At 38.3% G+C, this 17,306-nt stretch overlaps 1 protein-coding gene across 1 annotated transcript in view; it reads right to left on the bottom strand.

Moving 5' to 3' along the window:
- Positions 1-17,306, bottom strand: part of COL24A1 (collagen type XXIV alpha 1 chain) — a 145,892-nt gene that overhangs the window by 18,569 nt on the left and 110,017 nt on the right. Inside the window, exons 37-48 of the mRNA XM_074151798.1 lie at positions 17,158-17,265; positions 14,091-14,144; positions 13,501-13,608; positions 12,403-12,456; positions 11,584-11,637; positions 9,784-9,840; positions 7,944-7,997; positions 6,833-6,886; positions 6,673-6,726; positions 4,515-4,568; positions 2,820-2,927; positions 198-305 (exon numbers count right to left, since the gene is read on the bottom strand). Of these exons, the coding sequence (XP_074007899.1) occupies positions 198-305; positions 2,820-2,927; positions 4,515-4,568; positions 6,673-6,726; positions 6,833-6,886; positions 7,944-7,997; positions 9,784-9,840; positions 11,584-11,637; positions 12,403-12,456; positions 13,501-13,608; positions 14,091-14,144; positions 17,158-17,265 (867 nt within the window). The remainder of the gene's footprint in view (positions 1-197; positions 306-2,819; positions 2,928-4,514; positions 4,569-6,672; positions 6,727-6,832; positions 6,887-7,943; positions 7,998-9,783; positions 9,841-11,583; positions 11,638-12,402; positions 12,457-13,500; positions 13,609-14,090; positions 14,145-17,157; positions 17,266-17,306) is intronic.

Raw genomic sequence — 17,306 nt, 5'->3', positions numbered from 1 at the left:
CTTCTGGAGTTGGGAATAGCATCCAAGTGGATGAGAACTCTGTTTTCAAATTACAGTTTATAGAAACAAGTTCAAGACAATTTACAGTCTTACCCTTCAGATAAGTTTTGATGTCAATTACTCATCACTGAATGCAGTATGAAAACCAAGCAGTATCAGTAACATGGTACTTAAACAAGAAGATCCCACGTGTGTACCTTTAGTCCGGGTGCTCCCATGGGCCCTGGCATGCCTGGCAATCCCTTGGGACCTCGAGCTCCAGGATAACCTGCCAGACCTGGTAAGCCTGAGTTTCCTTTATTACCCTTAACAAATTGAAAATAATTGATTAAAAGCAGAACAGCCAAACATGTTTTTTCATTGTATGCTAAAAACAGGCACATAGTATAAAATCAGTCAAAGCCATTTAATGCTTTCTGTATCTATGGACACACATTGATAGTACACCAAAATCTATGGAAAGACAACAATTGGCAGTATTACCTGGATTTCTGCTAATACTCCAAAAGCAAAACCCCATCATACTTCCCAACAAAGCAACATGTGCTTTAACTGTGGGGTGGACTGAGGTTTCTGAGGAGTCAAGTTATTATAGTTTAACAAGTCACTGACTGTCAGCAAAGGAAATACTAACCATGCCATAGCCCATTTCAGTTGTTCAGTTCATTGTTCATCTTAAACCTTGTTCTGTCCTACTATAAGTACATCACAATGTCATTTTTGTGGTATCACCTATCTAGAACTTGAAAGACTTCTGAGAACATTCAAGAGAATCAATTGGCTCTTTGGGCTTATGCAAGGCATCTTCCCTATTAGCATGCTCCTAAACAGGGATAGTTACCCAGTTGGATAGTAAACAACCTTATGTCCACAGTAATTGTGCGTTTAAGTGTATATGCCCGTATTCACGGGCATACCGGTGAGTACTTTTACCTCCCACAGGGAATCACACAGAATAGTTTATATGAGACCAAAAATTTTTCACAAACCTGAAAATTTGCATGTTCAGATTAATAGTCTTTAGCGCTGATTCCTATTTAATTCTTTTCTAACTCTATTTTGAAATATACAGGAAGAGAACACTAATCTCCATTAATTATAGAAGATGACTCTTTGAGATGGTTCTTGGATGAGTGTTGTGTAATGTCTGAGGATTCTGAGCTTACAATAAGGAGCTGCTTCTATGAAAATAAGATGCTGGATTCATTCATTACAGATGGGCTGAAAACACAGTTGAGATTCACAGTATTCATTTTTTCAAGAAGAAGGAATTCCATATCAAGAAACAAAGTGAGACTACCTTCCCACAGAGACATTCAAAACTCAACATGCTTATTTATAAATACCAGACATACTGACAATATTACTATAATTGTACACACTCTGTAGGGATTCATGTACCATAACAATTCCACATCAGGAAAGATCAGAACATTTGTTATGAAAATGTAGGAGAACGTCAGACAATAAAAAAAGCAACTATTTTTAATGAAAAAACATGTTACTGAGTACATGGAGTTAAGCCAATTTTGACATGTTAAAAAACACAAAATGGAAATTTGCTACCATCCAAATTAATGTTTCCGTGATTCAGTAGAAAAATGTATATATGTGTGTATATATCTCTTCTTTCTTATTTCATATGACATTCCATTAAGCATTCATAGAAATTAAAGGGTTATAGGAAACAGAATTTTTATATTAAATGTAATTTTCAGAGCTTTTGAAGCTCTGGGGCTTATAGCCTGATCAACTGATAAATTTACATAGCAAAAGTTCTTTTTTTTTTTCTAATTCATTGTGGCAAAAATCAGTTAAAAGCCTCTCTATTAAAAATTGTAATGCTGCTATATATTGTTAATATGGAGTAATATATTTTAATATGAAAGATGACATTTTGAGTAGAAAGGCAAAAATGTAAGAATTCTTTGGGGTGATACTCCTAAATCCAACACCAAAGAATTTTAAGTATTTGAAAGAGGAGGGCATTATCTGAAAATTGAGAAGGCTCAAATAGGGTACATCTGCCCCCTACGGGTAACTTGTTTAATTTTCTCTTTGTTCAACCACATAGGCAAATTTGTAACAGAGGTGCCTCATTCAGCCTCTTGATTAATTCCTCACACCAGATCTACTTGGCATCCTTTTATAAAAATTACTGGTCCATCTATAACTAGAACTACTGAGAAATATCATACCTGAAATCAAAGTGATCAGACTTTCAACAGTGACAACAACTAAAGGAATTTGCTCCCTCCTGTTTGGAGTGAATAAGCAAAGAGCTGTGTCACTGCTCCCAGAAGCAGCAGGTCACCACCCTTGGCCCACAGCAAAGCACAGGCAGACAAAAAACTTCTTTCCAAGAATTCCAGCAACCTCGGATACCTAATATTCTTTTTCACTGATTTTGGGGAAAGCTTCAGAATTGCTTAGGTACAGAGACATAGATTGCACATTCAAAGACAAGGAAAATGTGGGATTATCTCGGGGCCTGAGAGGAAACAGCCTCAGTTAGGGGTCTATGGCTCATTTTCAGGAACACAACTGTGAAGGCTCTCTCATTAAGAAAGCATTTTCACTGAGTGTAGTTACTACTATAATATGCTAATGAAATAGTTCTTCTCACATCCCACTTCCCTTATGCTAACCTTACATCCTGGCCAGAATATCAGGAGCAAAAGAGAAAGCAAGCAAGGAATTGGTCTAATTTTCAAGATGCTCGAGGAACTGAGAATGGTTCCTTCTGTTTACATACCCTAACCTTAGAAAATTTGTAATGCAAAATGCCATAAAGAGGGGAAATGTGGAAAGCAACTTACCTTAGGGCCAGACTTCCCTGGCAGCCCAGGCTTGCCGGGGTTGCCAGGAATGCCTTCTGGTCCGGGGTACCCGACTGCTCCTTTCTGCCCTGCTGGCCCTGGTTTTCCCTTGAAAGAAATTCAAATCAAATATAGCACTGTCGGCTCTCTTCATCTTCACCATGACAGAACTAGACTTCAGTCACAGTATTTCCTAAACCCTACATAATAACAGACCCAGTGTCACAGATGAATACTCACAGAGGGGGCTCTGAGTTAGGATTTTTGGTTTAAAATGTTATTGGCTTAACCTTAGACTTGCACTGTTGTGGGCTCTGAGCAACTTCAAATGAAACCATAGGGCTGAGCCCTCTGCGTACCAGGCCTGGAAGACGCCTGAGAGTGTTGATTCTTAAACTGAAGCAAGGAAACCTAATAAAGTAATTGATTTATCCCTGTAAAAAAACCCAACCATACGTCTTTTCAGCCTTCATTTTACTAAACACTCTGTATTGTACATTTGCAAAATTATGCTGTTCAAATTTGAACATATCAAATTTCCATACAAACTTCTAATTAGACAAGTTTGTACTAACTGTTGCTATACTTGTACGGAAAAGCCTCATGTCACATCCACCAAAGAAACAGCAATTTTTTTCTTTACAGTCAGGGGCTTGGAGTTCTGCAATTATCTCTGTCCAAATGCATTTCTTAGAAACTTTAAATATGCTAACCACAACACATCTCATTTGAAAAAGTATAGTTAACAACAGCAATACAGAATATAAGAAGTGTGCCATCTTAATCTTATTTCTAACTTCTGCTTGCTTTCAGACTTCCTCAAGTTCCAGTTCTACTGTTTTCTCCTCACTGTACGTCTCGCCTTTCCCTCTTTTCCTTTGTCTGCGAATGATATGCTTCTGCACTTCTCCAGAGGGAAGAGCCAGGTATTTACAAAAGACACACTGTTTGCTTCCCTTCAAAAGGCTACTCTTGCACTCTGCCCAGCAGGTACAAGGTCTGTGAAGCAGCTGCATTTCTCTGGTTACTGACAATGTTTTGATGTAAGGTAGTAAAAGTTATTTACAACGTGTGCTTGTGTGGTATTATTTATTAGGGGACCAAAATAGCCTTGATGCATTTTGTTCTTGGTTATGTTTACAGAACACCTACTGCTTCCTGCTGTTTCTTCTCCCTTGGGGAGAAAGGGATGCAAGTGAGTGTCTCTACAGTAACTCAAGAAAGAACATTAAAAATTTCATCTCAGAGCAAGCGAGAGAAAGAATTAAACCTCAAGGGATTTGCCAGCCGTATCCTTCATGGACATATGGATCCAGGCTTCTGTAGGCTGCAGCTGTTCAAAGAACTGATGAGAGCCAGGAGTGAACAGTAGTACAGCTATGTGCAATATAATGTGGTAACTTGCACGTGGACTACAAGCCACATGCAAAAATGATCTAATTAAGTAACTTTACAAGAAGGACCTTGTTGTTACATTAGCTGCACTTCACTTCCATGTGAGTATAATTCAGTATAATTTAACATAGTTTCAAAAATTATTCTTGTTTTCACAGGGGTTCCTTTACACTGCCTGGATAATAAGAAGGTTCTTCAGAGCAAGCGTAGTACCACTGGCATGACTCAATTTTGATTTTGTTAGTTAGCATTTTCTTTGTTCTATAACTTGAAGGTAGACTGTAGAACTTTGTTACTTACAGGAATTCCAGGTTTGCCTGCCTGACCCGTTGCTCCTTTCTTCCCTGTGGGTCCCTGAAAGTTACAAATACTCGTGAAATGACAAGTGTCTTAAACTCAATCCCCTAAGAAGAGCTGAGAATTGTTCCCCTGTAGCACCCATGTTCACACTGCCTGGCTTTGGACCAGGTTATTTCCATTTCAGCAGACAGTAGAAAGTTTTTCAAGTGGAAGTGAATACATTTTTTGGTAGAATTCTATGTATTTTTCCTTTTCCTGAACTGGTAAAGTGTAGTTTTCAGAACTTTTTCAACAATAAAGTTTTTCACTATGAATCTGGCAATTTCTCCTCTATCAGCCACACCTCCGCTTTCATAGCACTTCCTGTGCCTTTTAAAAAGGGAAGTCCTGAAAAGTCATGAACATAGGTGCAGAGTGGATATGGAAGAGAATACTCAAAAACAATACTGCCACATATGGGAACATTTTTCCTATCCAAGATGTACACAAAAGATAAAATTTACTTAAAACCAGACTTTTTTTGGTCTTGACTGATCTAGGAATCTGTAGTCCTAGAAAACTGAGTGATACTGATAGCAGATAACATTCTCGTAAGTGGTTTAGTGATACTGGAGGCCAAGTATCAAGGAAGTAAAGCTCAGAATGGGTCAAAAGCACCTCAGAGAATTTTGTTTATAGGATATTCTTCATAGAATATAAAGATCTATGGCATAAATTTTATCCTACCTCTAAAAGATACAACCACTCAGACAGCAGGGACAAGAATAATACTTGTTACCATAGATTAAATAGAAAAAAAGCTTCCAAGATTTTCTGGATTAATTATTTTAAACACCATCCTTAAAACAAAAGTGATGCTGAACTACTATGCTGCAATATTACATAACATGCAATAAACTGAAAAGGCTAAGGTCATTGGTAAGTGTAAATATTTTATAATTAACGTAAGTATGATAAAATCAGCAAAATTTTGTTCTATTCTTTAATGTAACGCCTTCTTGCTAAGACAGGCCTAAAAAAAGTCCACCAATCAGAACTGGAATATGTATATTCAAAGAACTTTATACTGTTTTAATTAAAATTTCTGAATGCCTATAAAGTAAACCCAGATGATTCACCATTGCAGTTTATGGGACTGGCTTTGTAAGGCTTCCTATAGCAGCACCAGTCATGCCACTAGAGTTAAAACTGTATGAACGTTTTCACTATTGACATTTTTGCATAAACTTTTATTCTCTTATGGGTTGCCGCAGGCTGGATATTGGTTCCATATTTGCAAATGGCAGTTTTAATATGAGGGGCATTTACAACACAAAGAAAACATTCTCCAAGGGAAAGACAGAGGAATGACTGATTTTATCTTGCACTGAGTAGTTTGTCAAAGGCAATATATCTGAGTGTATGGCTAGAGTATGTGCTGACAATGTCTTTACATCATGTTTCCCTTCTGTTGCTCCCCATCCCTAATCTACTTCAGATTCTTGTATTTACCTAGAAAATCTTGAAACTAACAGAGGTGCACTATGGAACTTCTCAGACAAAATATCTCATTTAAGCTGAAGTGCAATACATATTGTAAGAAGTCTTTTAGTCTAAATCTTTTGAAGTTGGCTCAGAAGCCAATGAAATTCATCCCATGGGAGAATATAAAATACTTTTGGCAATTTTCAACACATCACCAAGATGAACTGTTATTTCTAAAGGAAATGATTAGTCTTTGATCTTTTTCATTACTTGCTCTGTCATTATTCCTCTATTATTCTGTAGCAAATTCCTTATTTTCAGGTCTCTGAAAATTCAGTGTAGTGCAGTACCAGGAGGCTTCATTTACAGATCAGAGGACTAAAATCCTGGGTGTCTTCCAGAGCTAGTTTGCCACAAAGAACTCCATTTAAGGGCATAATTGAATATCACTTAAATGTTTCCAAAAGAGCCTCTTGTAATACTTTATATCACTCCAAAGTAAAACCAATTACCTATCAAATAACATATTTACTATCCCAGATCATTATGCAATTTTCCATTCTATATTTTTATTGTCCCTGCAGGTATGAAAAGGAAACCCAAACACACCTTATATAACAGTTTTCCAAGGATAGTCAGTGAACACTAAAAACATACAATTAAGTGCAGTTCTGCTTTACTTTTTTCTACTTACTTCTGAACCTCTTTCTCCGTTTGGTCCTTGCTCTCCCAATTCACCTGGCTCTCCCTTTGGAAAGAACATATATCAAATAAATAAAAAGAATCATTTGAATACAGTTGAAAACACATTTTCAACAGCCAATAGAGAAATCTCACTTGTTTGAAACACTTACTGGAGGCCCCTGTTGTCCAATAGGTCCTCTAAGCCCTGGAAGACCTATGTGACCCTGGGAAGCAGAAAATATAACATTGCAATACAAGTAACTCAGGATGTTATGCTCAGTGAGCTACAGATTTCCTTGTAAACTCCATCTTGGGAGGTGCTGAGTGGTCCCAGCTTCACTTGACATGACCTAGATGAAGTATGCTCAGCTCTCTGGAGATCATAACTTAGGGAGCTTGTCTTCATTAAATTCTCTACTTCAAACTGCAAGTGGGAGATACATATTGTTTAAACATTTCTGCACTTCTGTAAGCATAGATCATATTCAGTTCATTGATTTATTACTATGTCTATCTATTTTATCTGTGTAATTTAAACAGGATTAATTCCATGTCAAGGACTGTCTCTTTTGTATTTCAGCAAACAAACTGCATCAGTGATTACCAAGAGTTACCATCCAATGCTGAAAGACTGAATACAATTAATGAATTATTATTAGGATTAGATTTACAAAGAATTAGCACTTAAATTTCAGAGAAAAATGTTAATTCATTCAGTATTACAGAATCACAGAACTGTTTAGGTTGAAAGGGACCTCTTGAGAGCATCTAGTGTAACCCCACCTTCTCAAGCAGGGCCAGGTAGAAAAGGTTATCCAGGACCATGTCCAGTCACGTTTTGAGTAATTCCAAGGATGCAGACTCCACAACCTCTCTGGGCAGGCTGTTCTGGTGCTCAGTCATCCTCACAGTAAAAAAGCATTTTCTTGTGTTCAAAAGGAATTTCATACATTTCAGTTTGTGCCTTTTGCCTCTTGTTCTGTCACTGGACACTAATGAGATGAGTCTGGTTCCTTCATCTTCATTCCCTCCCATTACGTATTTATACACATTAAGATCACCCAAGCCTTCTGTTCTTCAGATCATGAGTCCCAACTCTCTCAACTTCTTCTCATATGAAAGATGCTCCGACATGTTCTAAGAGCTCATCAGTGCAGTGAGGCACCAGCAAGTGCCTCTCTGCACACTTGTAAGGGAAGATGATACTTCTGCTACACTACTCTACATGTACGCATAGCATGCCATGTTTAAATAAAAGGAATAAAAAGCAAGAGTTATTACCTTGTAGCCCTCATCGCCAGGTTCTCCTCTATCTCCACGTTCACCCCTAGGACCCTAGAGAAAAAAACAAAGAGCAAAATATAACAGCTGAGCTGAAATAATGCTGCAGTGAAGCAGAAAAAGAAAGGTGGGATTTCTCTCAAAATAGACTAACCGATGAGACTGAATTGAGGCTTACAAATATTAAAGTTAGCTTGTCTAAAGGAATAAATATGATTTTTTTCTAAACAAAATCCACTGCAATCAGACAGTAGCCACTCTCTAAAATATTTTGTAACTGAAGACTAGAAGCTAAAGATAGGTCTTACGTGGGCATAAATGAAGCAGGAATATTGAACTCAGTAGAACTTCTCTAGATTTATACCCATATGTATATATAAAATCTGAATTATATGAATATATGTATATATGTATATATATGTAATATATATGTATATATACATATATATATATGCATATATGAAATCTCCATGAATAAATTAAGAGACTGATTTCAAGACACATGAGGAAAACTCTCTTATGGTTTCTGTAAGACAACACATGAAAAATTGGGTTCTTTTCTGAAATGACTTGCTGTACTCAGAATCCGCTTTAATTTTGAAGTTCATCCTAATAAAAAGGCAATTTCGTCCCTCAGCGTGCCTCACACATATGAGAACTGCACAGGAGCAGCAGGAATAGCATGATTTTTGAGAGTCACGTGGATCTTCCTGCTGCAGTCAGACACCTCACTAGCTCTACTTTAGGGCAATGCTCTTATTCCAATCTCACAAGAAATGGGATTTTTCCCAGAATTTTAACTCCAATTGCAGCAAATGGACCATATCTCAGTCAAAGGAAAAATGATGGGATAGGGAATCATGCCCATAGAAAGTAAGAATGGCTAAGGCTTTCCCAAAGACATTCAGCTAACTATTAGATGAAATAATAAGGGAGTCCCTTTTTCCCACCTGTTTTAGGTGAAGACACATAATGAAAAATCGGCCAGGCATCAGTAACTGCAATATATCTTTATAGTTCACAAATTTATAGATTAGTCACTTATAGTGCATATCCACCACTATTATGCAACTGCTTATATGCTCTCCAAGGTTTCAGCAGCCTCTTGGCATGTTTTCTAGGGGTAATCCAAGGTGGGAAGGCCCTGCTTTGAGCAGTCAGCATCACAGAGGCAGTTCAGCTACAATAGAATTGGCTGGAATCTCTTCTCTTATGCATCACCACAATTATTCTCCTAGTCCAGACTCTGTCTTCAGCTACATCAGGGTCTTACAGTCCTGCCTTTTGAGGAGGTGAAGTATGAATATTAAGGGTAATCTAAAGAGAAGCACGCTGTGCATGTATTACTTCTGGCACAATCAAAGCCTGAACATGAAACACTTCTAATAAGATTTTGAGATGCCATTTTTTTTTTAAATGTCTGTAATTGCTGCAGAGAGATACACCACATATGAATTCAGTAAAAAAATGGTTACAAAATGAAACTTTCTCTAAATCAGCTAAATTAGCTTTGTAGTGATAATGAAATAAGTTAAAACATATTTCTAGTTAGTAAAACAATTAGGTATAATTCAGGGTAAAGAGAGGGTAAAATGTGCTGGTCTGAACACAGACTAATGGCATTAGTGTAATTAAACACAGGGCACGTACTCTTAAGCAGGAATGAGCACATGACTGCATTTTTCAGGGAGGGATTACTGATTAAAGGACCATCATTCTACGTTTTTGTACAAAGGGGTACTGACTCCTGAGACAGTGATATGAAGTTTCAGAAAGAACCTGTATTGTCTCTTGTCTTGAGAGGCACTAATATAATTTTTTTTGAGAAAGAAAGACCTACTGGTTCACCTATGGGCCCAGGTGGTCCAAGGACTGTATTGTCTTCACCTGGGTAACCCTAAAACAAAGATAAATATTAAAAAAATATTAACTTGGAAATTCAACCTCAACTACAATGCACACATGTTCAAATGCTAATAAACACCCAGAGAGCATACTGTATAGAAGTTAAAAGTGAATAAGATACTTACGGTTTTAATAAAGTGGAAATGGTAACTCCATTTTAACATGCACCTAAATGTCCCAAAGACATTTAGAACTAAAAAAGCTAAGTATTTGACCTATTTTCAAAGGCAGTGTCCTGGTTTCAGCTGGGAAAGGAATGTAAATAATACCCACTGTTTTCAGTTGTCACTAACTGATGTTTACACTATTCAAGGACTTTTTTCAGCTTCCCATAGAAAGCATAGACAGAACAATGGAATGGCCAATGAAATATTCCGTATCATAGATGTCATGCTCAGTATATAAATGGGGGTTAGCCAGGGGGCAGGAATCCCACAATCACTGTTTGGGACTGTGCCAATTCAGCAGGCAGTGAGAGTGACCCATGACATTATTACTATTATTTCCTTTTCCTTAATTGTTTCTATTAAACTATCTTTATCTCAACCCATGAGGTCTTTTTTATTCCCTTCCCCCTCACCACCCCCCCACCCTCCAACTTCTTCCCACCCTTCTTGGAGGGGAAAGAGCCAGTGGATGTGAGCAAGAGGCTTCATGTCTCTAGTTGCCAGCTGGGGTTAAACCATGACAAGCAGCTATAAAAATAAAGTATTTGAACAACTTCCATGTAATCATTTCTTTATTTAATGAAAAAAAGGATAAACGAGATATTTGACAAGAGGAAGAAACGAAAATTTCTTCCACTGTTTTGAGAAATATTCTTAATACAGACAAACAAGTATACAGAAGACGCCAACATTCAGTCTGAAATCTATTAAACTTTAAATATGAAACAAATGCCATTCAAACTAATAGACAAAAAGTTATCTATTCCAGATGATATTTAGCAATATTTAATGGAGAGGCTTACATTTTAAATATGATTAAGATTTTCAAAGTGCATCAAAGTGCTTTTTCAGAAGTGACCAAGCAAGCTAGACACCTAGCTCCCAACAATTTAATTTGCAGTTATTGTTTCTGAAAATTATATCAGAACATATTTATAACATCACCCACTAATTGCCTATTATCAGTATTCCTCGCAAAACTAGCCCTAATATAAGAATGTATTTCTCTGTCCGGTGTAACTCCAAACTAACCTTCATGAAGGGAATCCCTGTACCTGCTTGGGGCCATACAAATCTGTTTGCAGATTTGAGGCTTAGAACAACAATAGTGAATTTGACACTAAAATGGCAGCACTGAGGCAATACCCTCCCCCTAACATTTTATATTAAGCACAGACCTTTGTCCATCTTAGTTGGACTTTCAGCAAAATCTGTGGGTGTACTTACAGGCTTAAAGCTAAGTAAATACTTAGCTGCTTCCGCACTGATTATTTCTGCCAGCAGTGCTCACTAAGGGCAGTGGTGCTACCTGACACAATAAAATGTGTTTCTTACAATGGCTACCTTGTGTTTTAAAACCTGAAACATTTCAACTGTATAATTCAGAACTCTGCCTCTGAATGATACATTTCCCCGGTTTTGCATTTCTTTTCATATTTTCTCACAACACTAATAAATATCACAAATGGTGGCTTTTGCTGCATGCAGTGGAAAACAGTGAGCATGCAGTAACATTTCCTCCCTTTATAATTACTCAAAGTGTAAGACAGTATAATCCATCTTCATACCTTTTCTCCTTTGGGTCCTGGGGGCCCTGGGGGTCCTGGAGGACCCTGGTGACCCTAAGGAAGCAAAAAACCCAAAATTTAGTTCAAAACCAATAAATTAAATAATTAATTCAAAACTTTCTTTTAGCTGCTTGTTAGTTATTTTTTTTTCTGATTGCTAAAAATGCTAAATAGTGACAGGGCACAAAATTAATGCACCCAGGCAGAAAATGTATTGTGTGCAGGAAAAGCTCCATGCACAGTGGGAAATGAAAAGTTCTGGCAGGGCTTGATGCAGGGGAGGGGTTAGGGCCACTGATGGAAGTTTATATTTGGAAAAAAGACATTGCAGTCTGGTCTGTAAGAGCAGGACTCAACCCATCTATGATGATGATCATAATTATTTTTCAGTGAAAGTCACAATATCTTTATGTCCTTCAACTAACCTCACTCAATCAGTTTCTGTTACTGAAAGGGAAACTGCCCAGCCAGACAGTAAGCAGAGGCAGTGCTGTTTGCTGAGCTCTCTTTATAATAAATAGCTGTAGTAGTTTTATAAGAACTTTATTCACAAGGCGTGAGATACATTGGACAAACAAGGATTTCAAATCTGTGGTAGAAACAACTGCTAGTGAACTCAAAAAAACCAGTCATTGTTGCTTACGGCTAACATTTCTGAGTAGGCAGTCACGTGTCATATAAACAGGTATATAAGTATCTGACACTCCTAAAGGTATTTGTGTATTCTAGATACAGATCCCCATGATATTTGAAATTATTTAGAGTACCACAGACTTATTTAGGAATGTTGTGCATACATGAATTCAGTAAAAAACTCACCCCATAACCTGGAATTCCTGACTCTCCTTCAGGTCCCATTCCTCCTGGGTGTCCCTGTTAAATGCAATAATCAGTGATAGAAAAATGAGCTCCCTTGTAAAATGTTACAACAATGTCTATTTTATACAGTTATCACTTGGAAAAATCTTCAGATATTGAGATTTGAGAGCCACAGACAACTTCCTTGTTAGGTCCAGCTTCATTTGGTAAAGAATATTAGGCTTTTCCCTGTTCCGTGGAAAAAACGGTCAACATCTTCAGTCCTAACCTTATAATCTCTGTGTATAATTAGGATCAAAAGGATCTGAGCTTTCAGAGGTGTGGAGGAACTCTGTTTATAAATGCTAAGTATGCCAAGAGAAGCTGAGGGTAGTCCTCATCTTAGGAAGTTGAATCCTTCTCCTGAAAATGTTGGCCATTAGACAGTTACTTTATCTGTACTTGATGTGTTCAGGGACACAGTGCTGCACTCAGCAGCCACAAGACTAGGCCCTGGAGCAGTGAGACAGGCACGTTGCCTCACTAGTGCAGAGGCTGCCTGTGTCTATGCATCTATCACACAGTGTGGAGCAAGCTTGGGGAGCTTGGAATGAAAAGAGCTCAAAGTTAATGGAAATACACTTAATTCAGTGGATCAGGTTCCCATTCAATAGGAGCGGCAGCCCTCATCTGAAATGCTTTGTTTCAGCCATGATTAAGGCTTATTTTACATAATAGTAAACCCCGTGATTTCTGTTCTTGGAACTGGAAAGGTTTAAGAAACAGCCACAGCAGTGAGGTTATATGTGGACTGTGGGGCATGAGTATTCCATGGCATGCCCTGCCATCCTGCTCCTCTGATTGTCAGATCGGGAACCTGACCTTCCAGGTCCATGGCCTGGGGTTCTCTCTGGAAAGGTGTACAGGTCTCATTCGGATGTAGAAAGACTAGGGCATGCATTGGGGCGCATAGGCTGGGAAGGATACTGCCTGCATCTCCAGCTACCTCAAAAAATACTCGTATGTGCTACAGCTGTGACTTGCCTCCTCCCGTGGAGAGACATTATTCTGCTAAACTAGAAATACATGAGCTCTTAAATAAGCATGTTTTATACAAACCAAGGGACCTCGAGTTCCTCTTGCACCTTTGGGACCAGTTTCTCCAGATTGGCCAGAATCACCAGCAGGTCCCATTTCTCCAGGAGGGCCAAGCTGACCCTTTTCCCCCTGTTGGTGTTATTGTATTAAAAATAATAACAGATTGATATTAAGTTTCAAAATGAAATTTATGCTTAACCGAAGCGTGTAACAGCATTATTTAATAGGAGTATTACATTTACATGTCACCTACTGTAGTTCTTAAAGTGTCTGAACCTAGAACTCTGCAGTGAAAAAAATTCTCTGCTAAAGCCCTTCTATTATTTTGGTTTGTTTTAAAACTTTTTCAAAAAAGCTTAACATTTTTGATAGCAGCAGAAACTGATCTGAGTTGCAAAACTACACCTTGATACAAATTTAAATTTCCTAAAGTCCTGAATGTTATTGATTGCAGAATGGTGACAATTCTAATTGCTATGGCTAGCAAGAAAAAGAATGGGCTTGAAGCATGACATAAAACAGGGATAGACTTGATTCAATGGAATTATTTTGTAATGTAAATTCGAGTTTCAGATAAAAGGAAGGGAACTGGGGAAGATGAAAAATACTACCTTCTTTCCTAAACGGCCCCTCTGACCTGGATTCCCTGGTGTTCCTTCAGGGCCCTGTACATTTATTAGAGAGAGAAAAAGAAATTATATAGAAAGGCCTGGAAAGATGTTTAAACCATGATCCAAATTGGATAACTAAGCAGGCTTTTGCAATGCAGAGAGGTGCAAGGAAAAATCTCATTAACTGTGGCTGTGAGAAAGTTAGTAGGACTGTTTCAAGTTACAGCAGAAACAAGTGGGCAAGCATCAGGGATCACTAGTGAAAATGCACTGAAAATAGGGGAGAAAACCCAATAAGTCTTGTTCAGACAGAAAATAGGACTTTAGGAATAAAATTGCCTTGAGACAACCACTGGATTTAGAGAAATACAAGACACAACAAGAGAAAAACTAAGAAAACCTTGGGGCTGCCAAGCGTGAAGAGCAGGGCCCTGACACAACATGCTGTAGAGCAGAGACCTAACTCAATAAGTCCTGGTGCCTACCACTGCCTACCTCCTGGTGCCCGTGTAATTGGGTGTGTTGCCTGCAGATAAAGGGTGCTGTGGAGCTACAGCCCTGCTGCCCTCTCGGTCACTTCAAGTGACCCTCCCAAAGGGCTGGATGCGTCTACTGCTCACTGGTTTCAATCTACACAAAAGCTCTGTGAGTTAGAGCAGGTAATTTAGCTTCAGTTTTAGATAAAGGGAGATATATTTGGGTTTTTTTTGAGACACTGTGGCGGTAAGCCAAGGTAAATATAATTTAAACTGATTTGTGAAGCTTACTTATTGCTTTGTAAGCTTTTGTTTAAGGAAAATGTAGTATTACTGTCACCCCCAATAAAAACCTCAGAAAACCGATTATAGGAAACTGATTTCCGTGTTTAGACCAGGATGTTATGATCTGTACGCATCCCTAGAAGACAACCCAAAACCCTGATCCGAACACTCCCAGACACCACGGAGGATGAGTGGGGAGGAAGGCAGCTCTGCAACTGCCTTTGGAATGTGTGGAACAGAAACATGAAAAATCCCCTGCTAACCACATCCTCCATCAATTTGCCAGACCCGCCTGTCTCTCTGAGGCACAGCAGTGCTGCTGATGTTGTTTATTGTATAATACAAGTATAATTACACACAATGTAGATATATCAGGGCTGAGCTGTTTTATGATAATTTCAATGTATGAAACTTCCAAGCTTCTCCAGAATTGCCAATCCAAAAGAGAAAAAAAAAAAGTCAGGGTGATATCACTATATCGGAAACCAAAATTTTTCTGTAGCACACTAAATGTGCTCACAACTGAAAGAACTTTTTTTTTTTTTCCTTCACTAGGAGAGTAGGTCACTGTAAGGAACCCAGGACTAAAGACAGCAGATTGTAACGCTGATGCTTAGAGGACAGAGGGGACAGTATGCACAGCCGTTGACAGCTGGCCCTCCAACTAATGTTTAGACTCCATCATCACATAAGGGCTATAGAGAAGGCAGCCAGAGGACTGCAAGTGAGACCGTGATGATTTTTGGTAAGGGAATCTGAAATCTGACTTGAGGCTACATACTTGCTTTGGAAGCTGTCCTCTAAAATATTACCTCATTTTAAGAAGTTGAATAAAACTTCAGCAAAATAGATTTTATAGATGGATTTTAGCTGCTAGGAGTGGTGCCAGAACAAATATGTGAACTTATCTAATAATGTTAACTACAGATCCCAATGCTCATTTACTATTTGACCTCTCTACACTTGCTGCCATTTCTCTCCATCTGCAATCTCTGTTTCAGTTGTCTATAGCAACTGCTGCTGTCACGATATGTTTATTTAATTCATCTCACAAAGGCACCAAAATGAAGTTAGTTAAAGAATAAATGTCTTTCAAGAAAAAAATGGAATCATGAAATTCATTCTTTCTTCTTTCTCCTTACCTTTTATAGTATCTGCCTCATTACAATGTGATTGACAAGGTAAGAAGAGAAGGTCCACCAAAGACATGGCATCACACCACAGCACAGAATTATCATCTGAAGTAGCGCTGCCTGGCATGATAGACCCTCATTTCTGGAAGTCAGCTCCAGCGCAGGATGGGCAGCACCCATAACATTGTCTTTACAACACCTCGGCAGCAGTGTAGAAAGACTACTGTGAGGAAAGGCAGGCCATCCAACTGGTCAAGAATCAACAGCAGGAATAATTTGGATTATCTGGTATCTATCATGTGATACTGGTTTTAAGTCACTTTTGACCTGTCTTGTATTCCTTACCAGACAAGGTGCTATAATCCACACCAACACTTTAAGAAATCCTGTGCTGTTGCTGTCTGTGCTGCAACAATTTTCTAAGTAAAGAAACCCCAATGCACAAGATATCACTTTTTCTTGAAATGTTATTTTTAGACCTTCCTTTTGTTTTTTATTAAAAGGAATGACAGCTAAGAATGTATGTGGTAAGAACATTAGCACAAAATCTTAAATTGGAGCCAAATCTTGTGTGCTCTAAGGTCTAATGCTTCATCATTTACAAACTGCTCATGATGCTCACGGGGCTGCAGTTCTTTGCCCCATGGAACTTTTAATCTAAACTAAAAACTACATAGCCCTGGGACAGTAAACAAAGCCATGAGTAGGGAAAGTGATACAAAAAACGAAAGATCTTACAGCACAATTTATTGTAGTAAATGTATCTTGACAAATTCTTTGGGTGTTTTGAAAATTTAAAGAATAATCTAATACCTTGAGATTCTCACAGTCTCCAAATGAAGGTGAGGATAGAGACTGACTGTAGGTTGTCTGGAGAAGAGAGATCTGAAGCAAGAGGCTCCAGGTTGTGTCGTGTATATGTCTGGATTACAAGTGGTGAGGAATCCCTATCTGCTAAGAGGTCCTGGATTTAAGAGAGGAAAACCATTTGTTTCCTCTCCCTACCAACCCTGAAAAGCTGAACCACATAGAAAAGGGAGGCAAGCTAATTGAAAGATGGTCATCTCTAATTACAACAGAAAATAAAAAATAAAAGAAGGAAGCAAAATTAAGAAGAAAATAATTACAAAAATCATATGAACAAACATCCCACTTAAACTTGAAAACACTTACAGGAATGCCTATGATGCCAGGTTCACCAGGGGGTCCAGCAATTCCTGGTAAACCCATCTGTCCTTTTTCACCGCCTTCTCCAAGAAGCCCCTGGTCTCCAGGGTCTCCCTAAAACAAACAAACAAACAAAGAACAACAGAAAAAGCTTA

Source organism: Numenius arquata, chromosome 8 (genome assembly GCF_964106895.1).
Source record: "Numenius arquata chromosome 8, bNumArq3.hap1.1, whole genome shotgun sequence".
In the NCBI taxonomy this organism is placed as follows: Eukaryota; Metazoa; Chordata; class Aves; order Charadriiformes; family Scolopacidae; genus Numenius; species Numenius arquata.
This window is presented reverse-complemented; position numbering and strand designations above follow the sequence as displayed.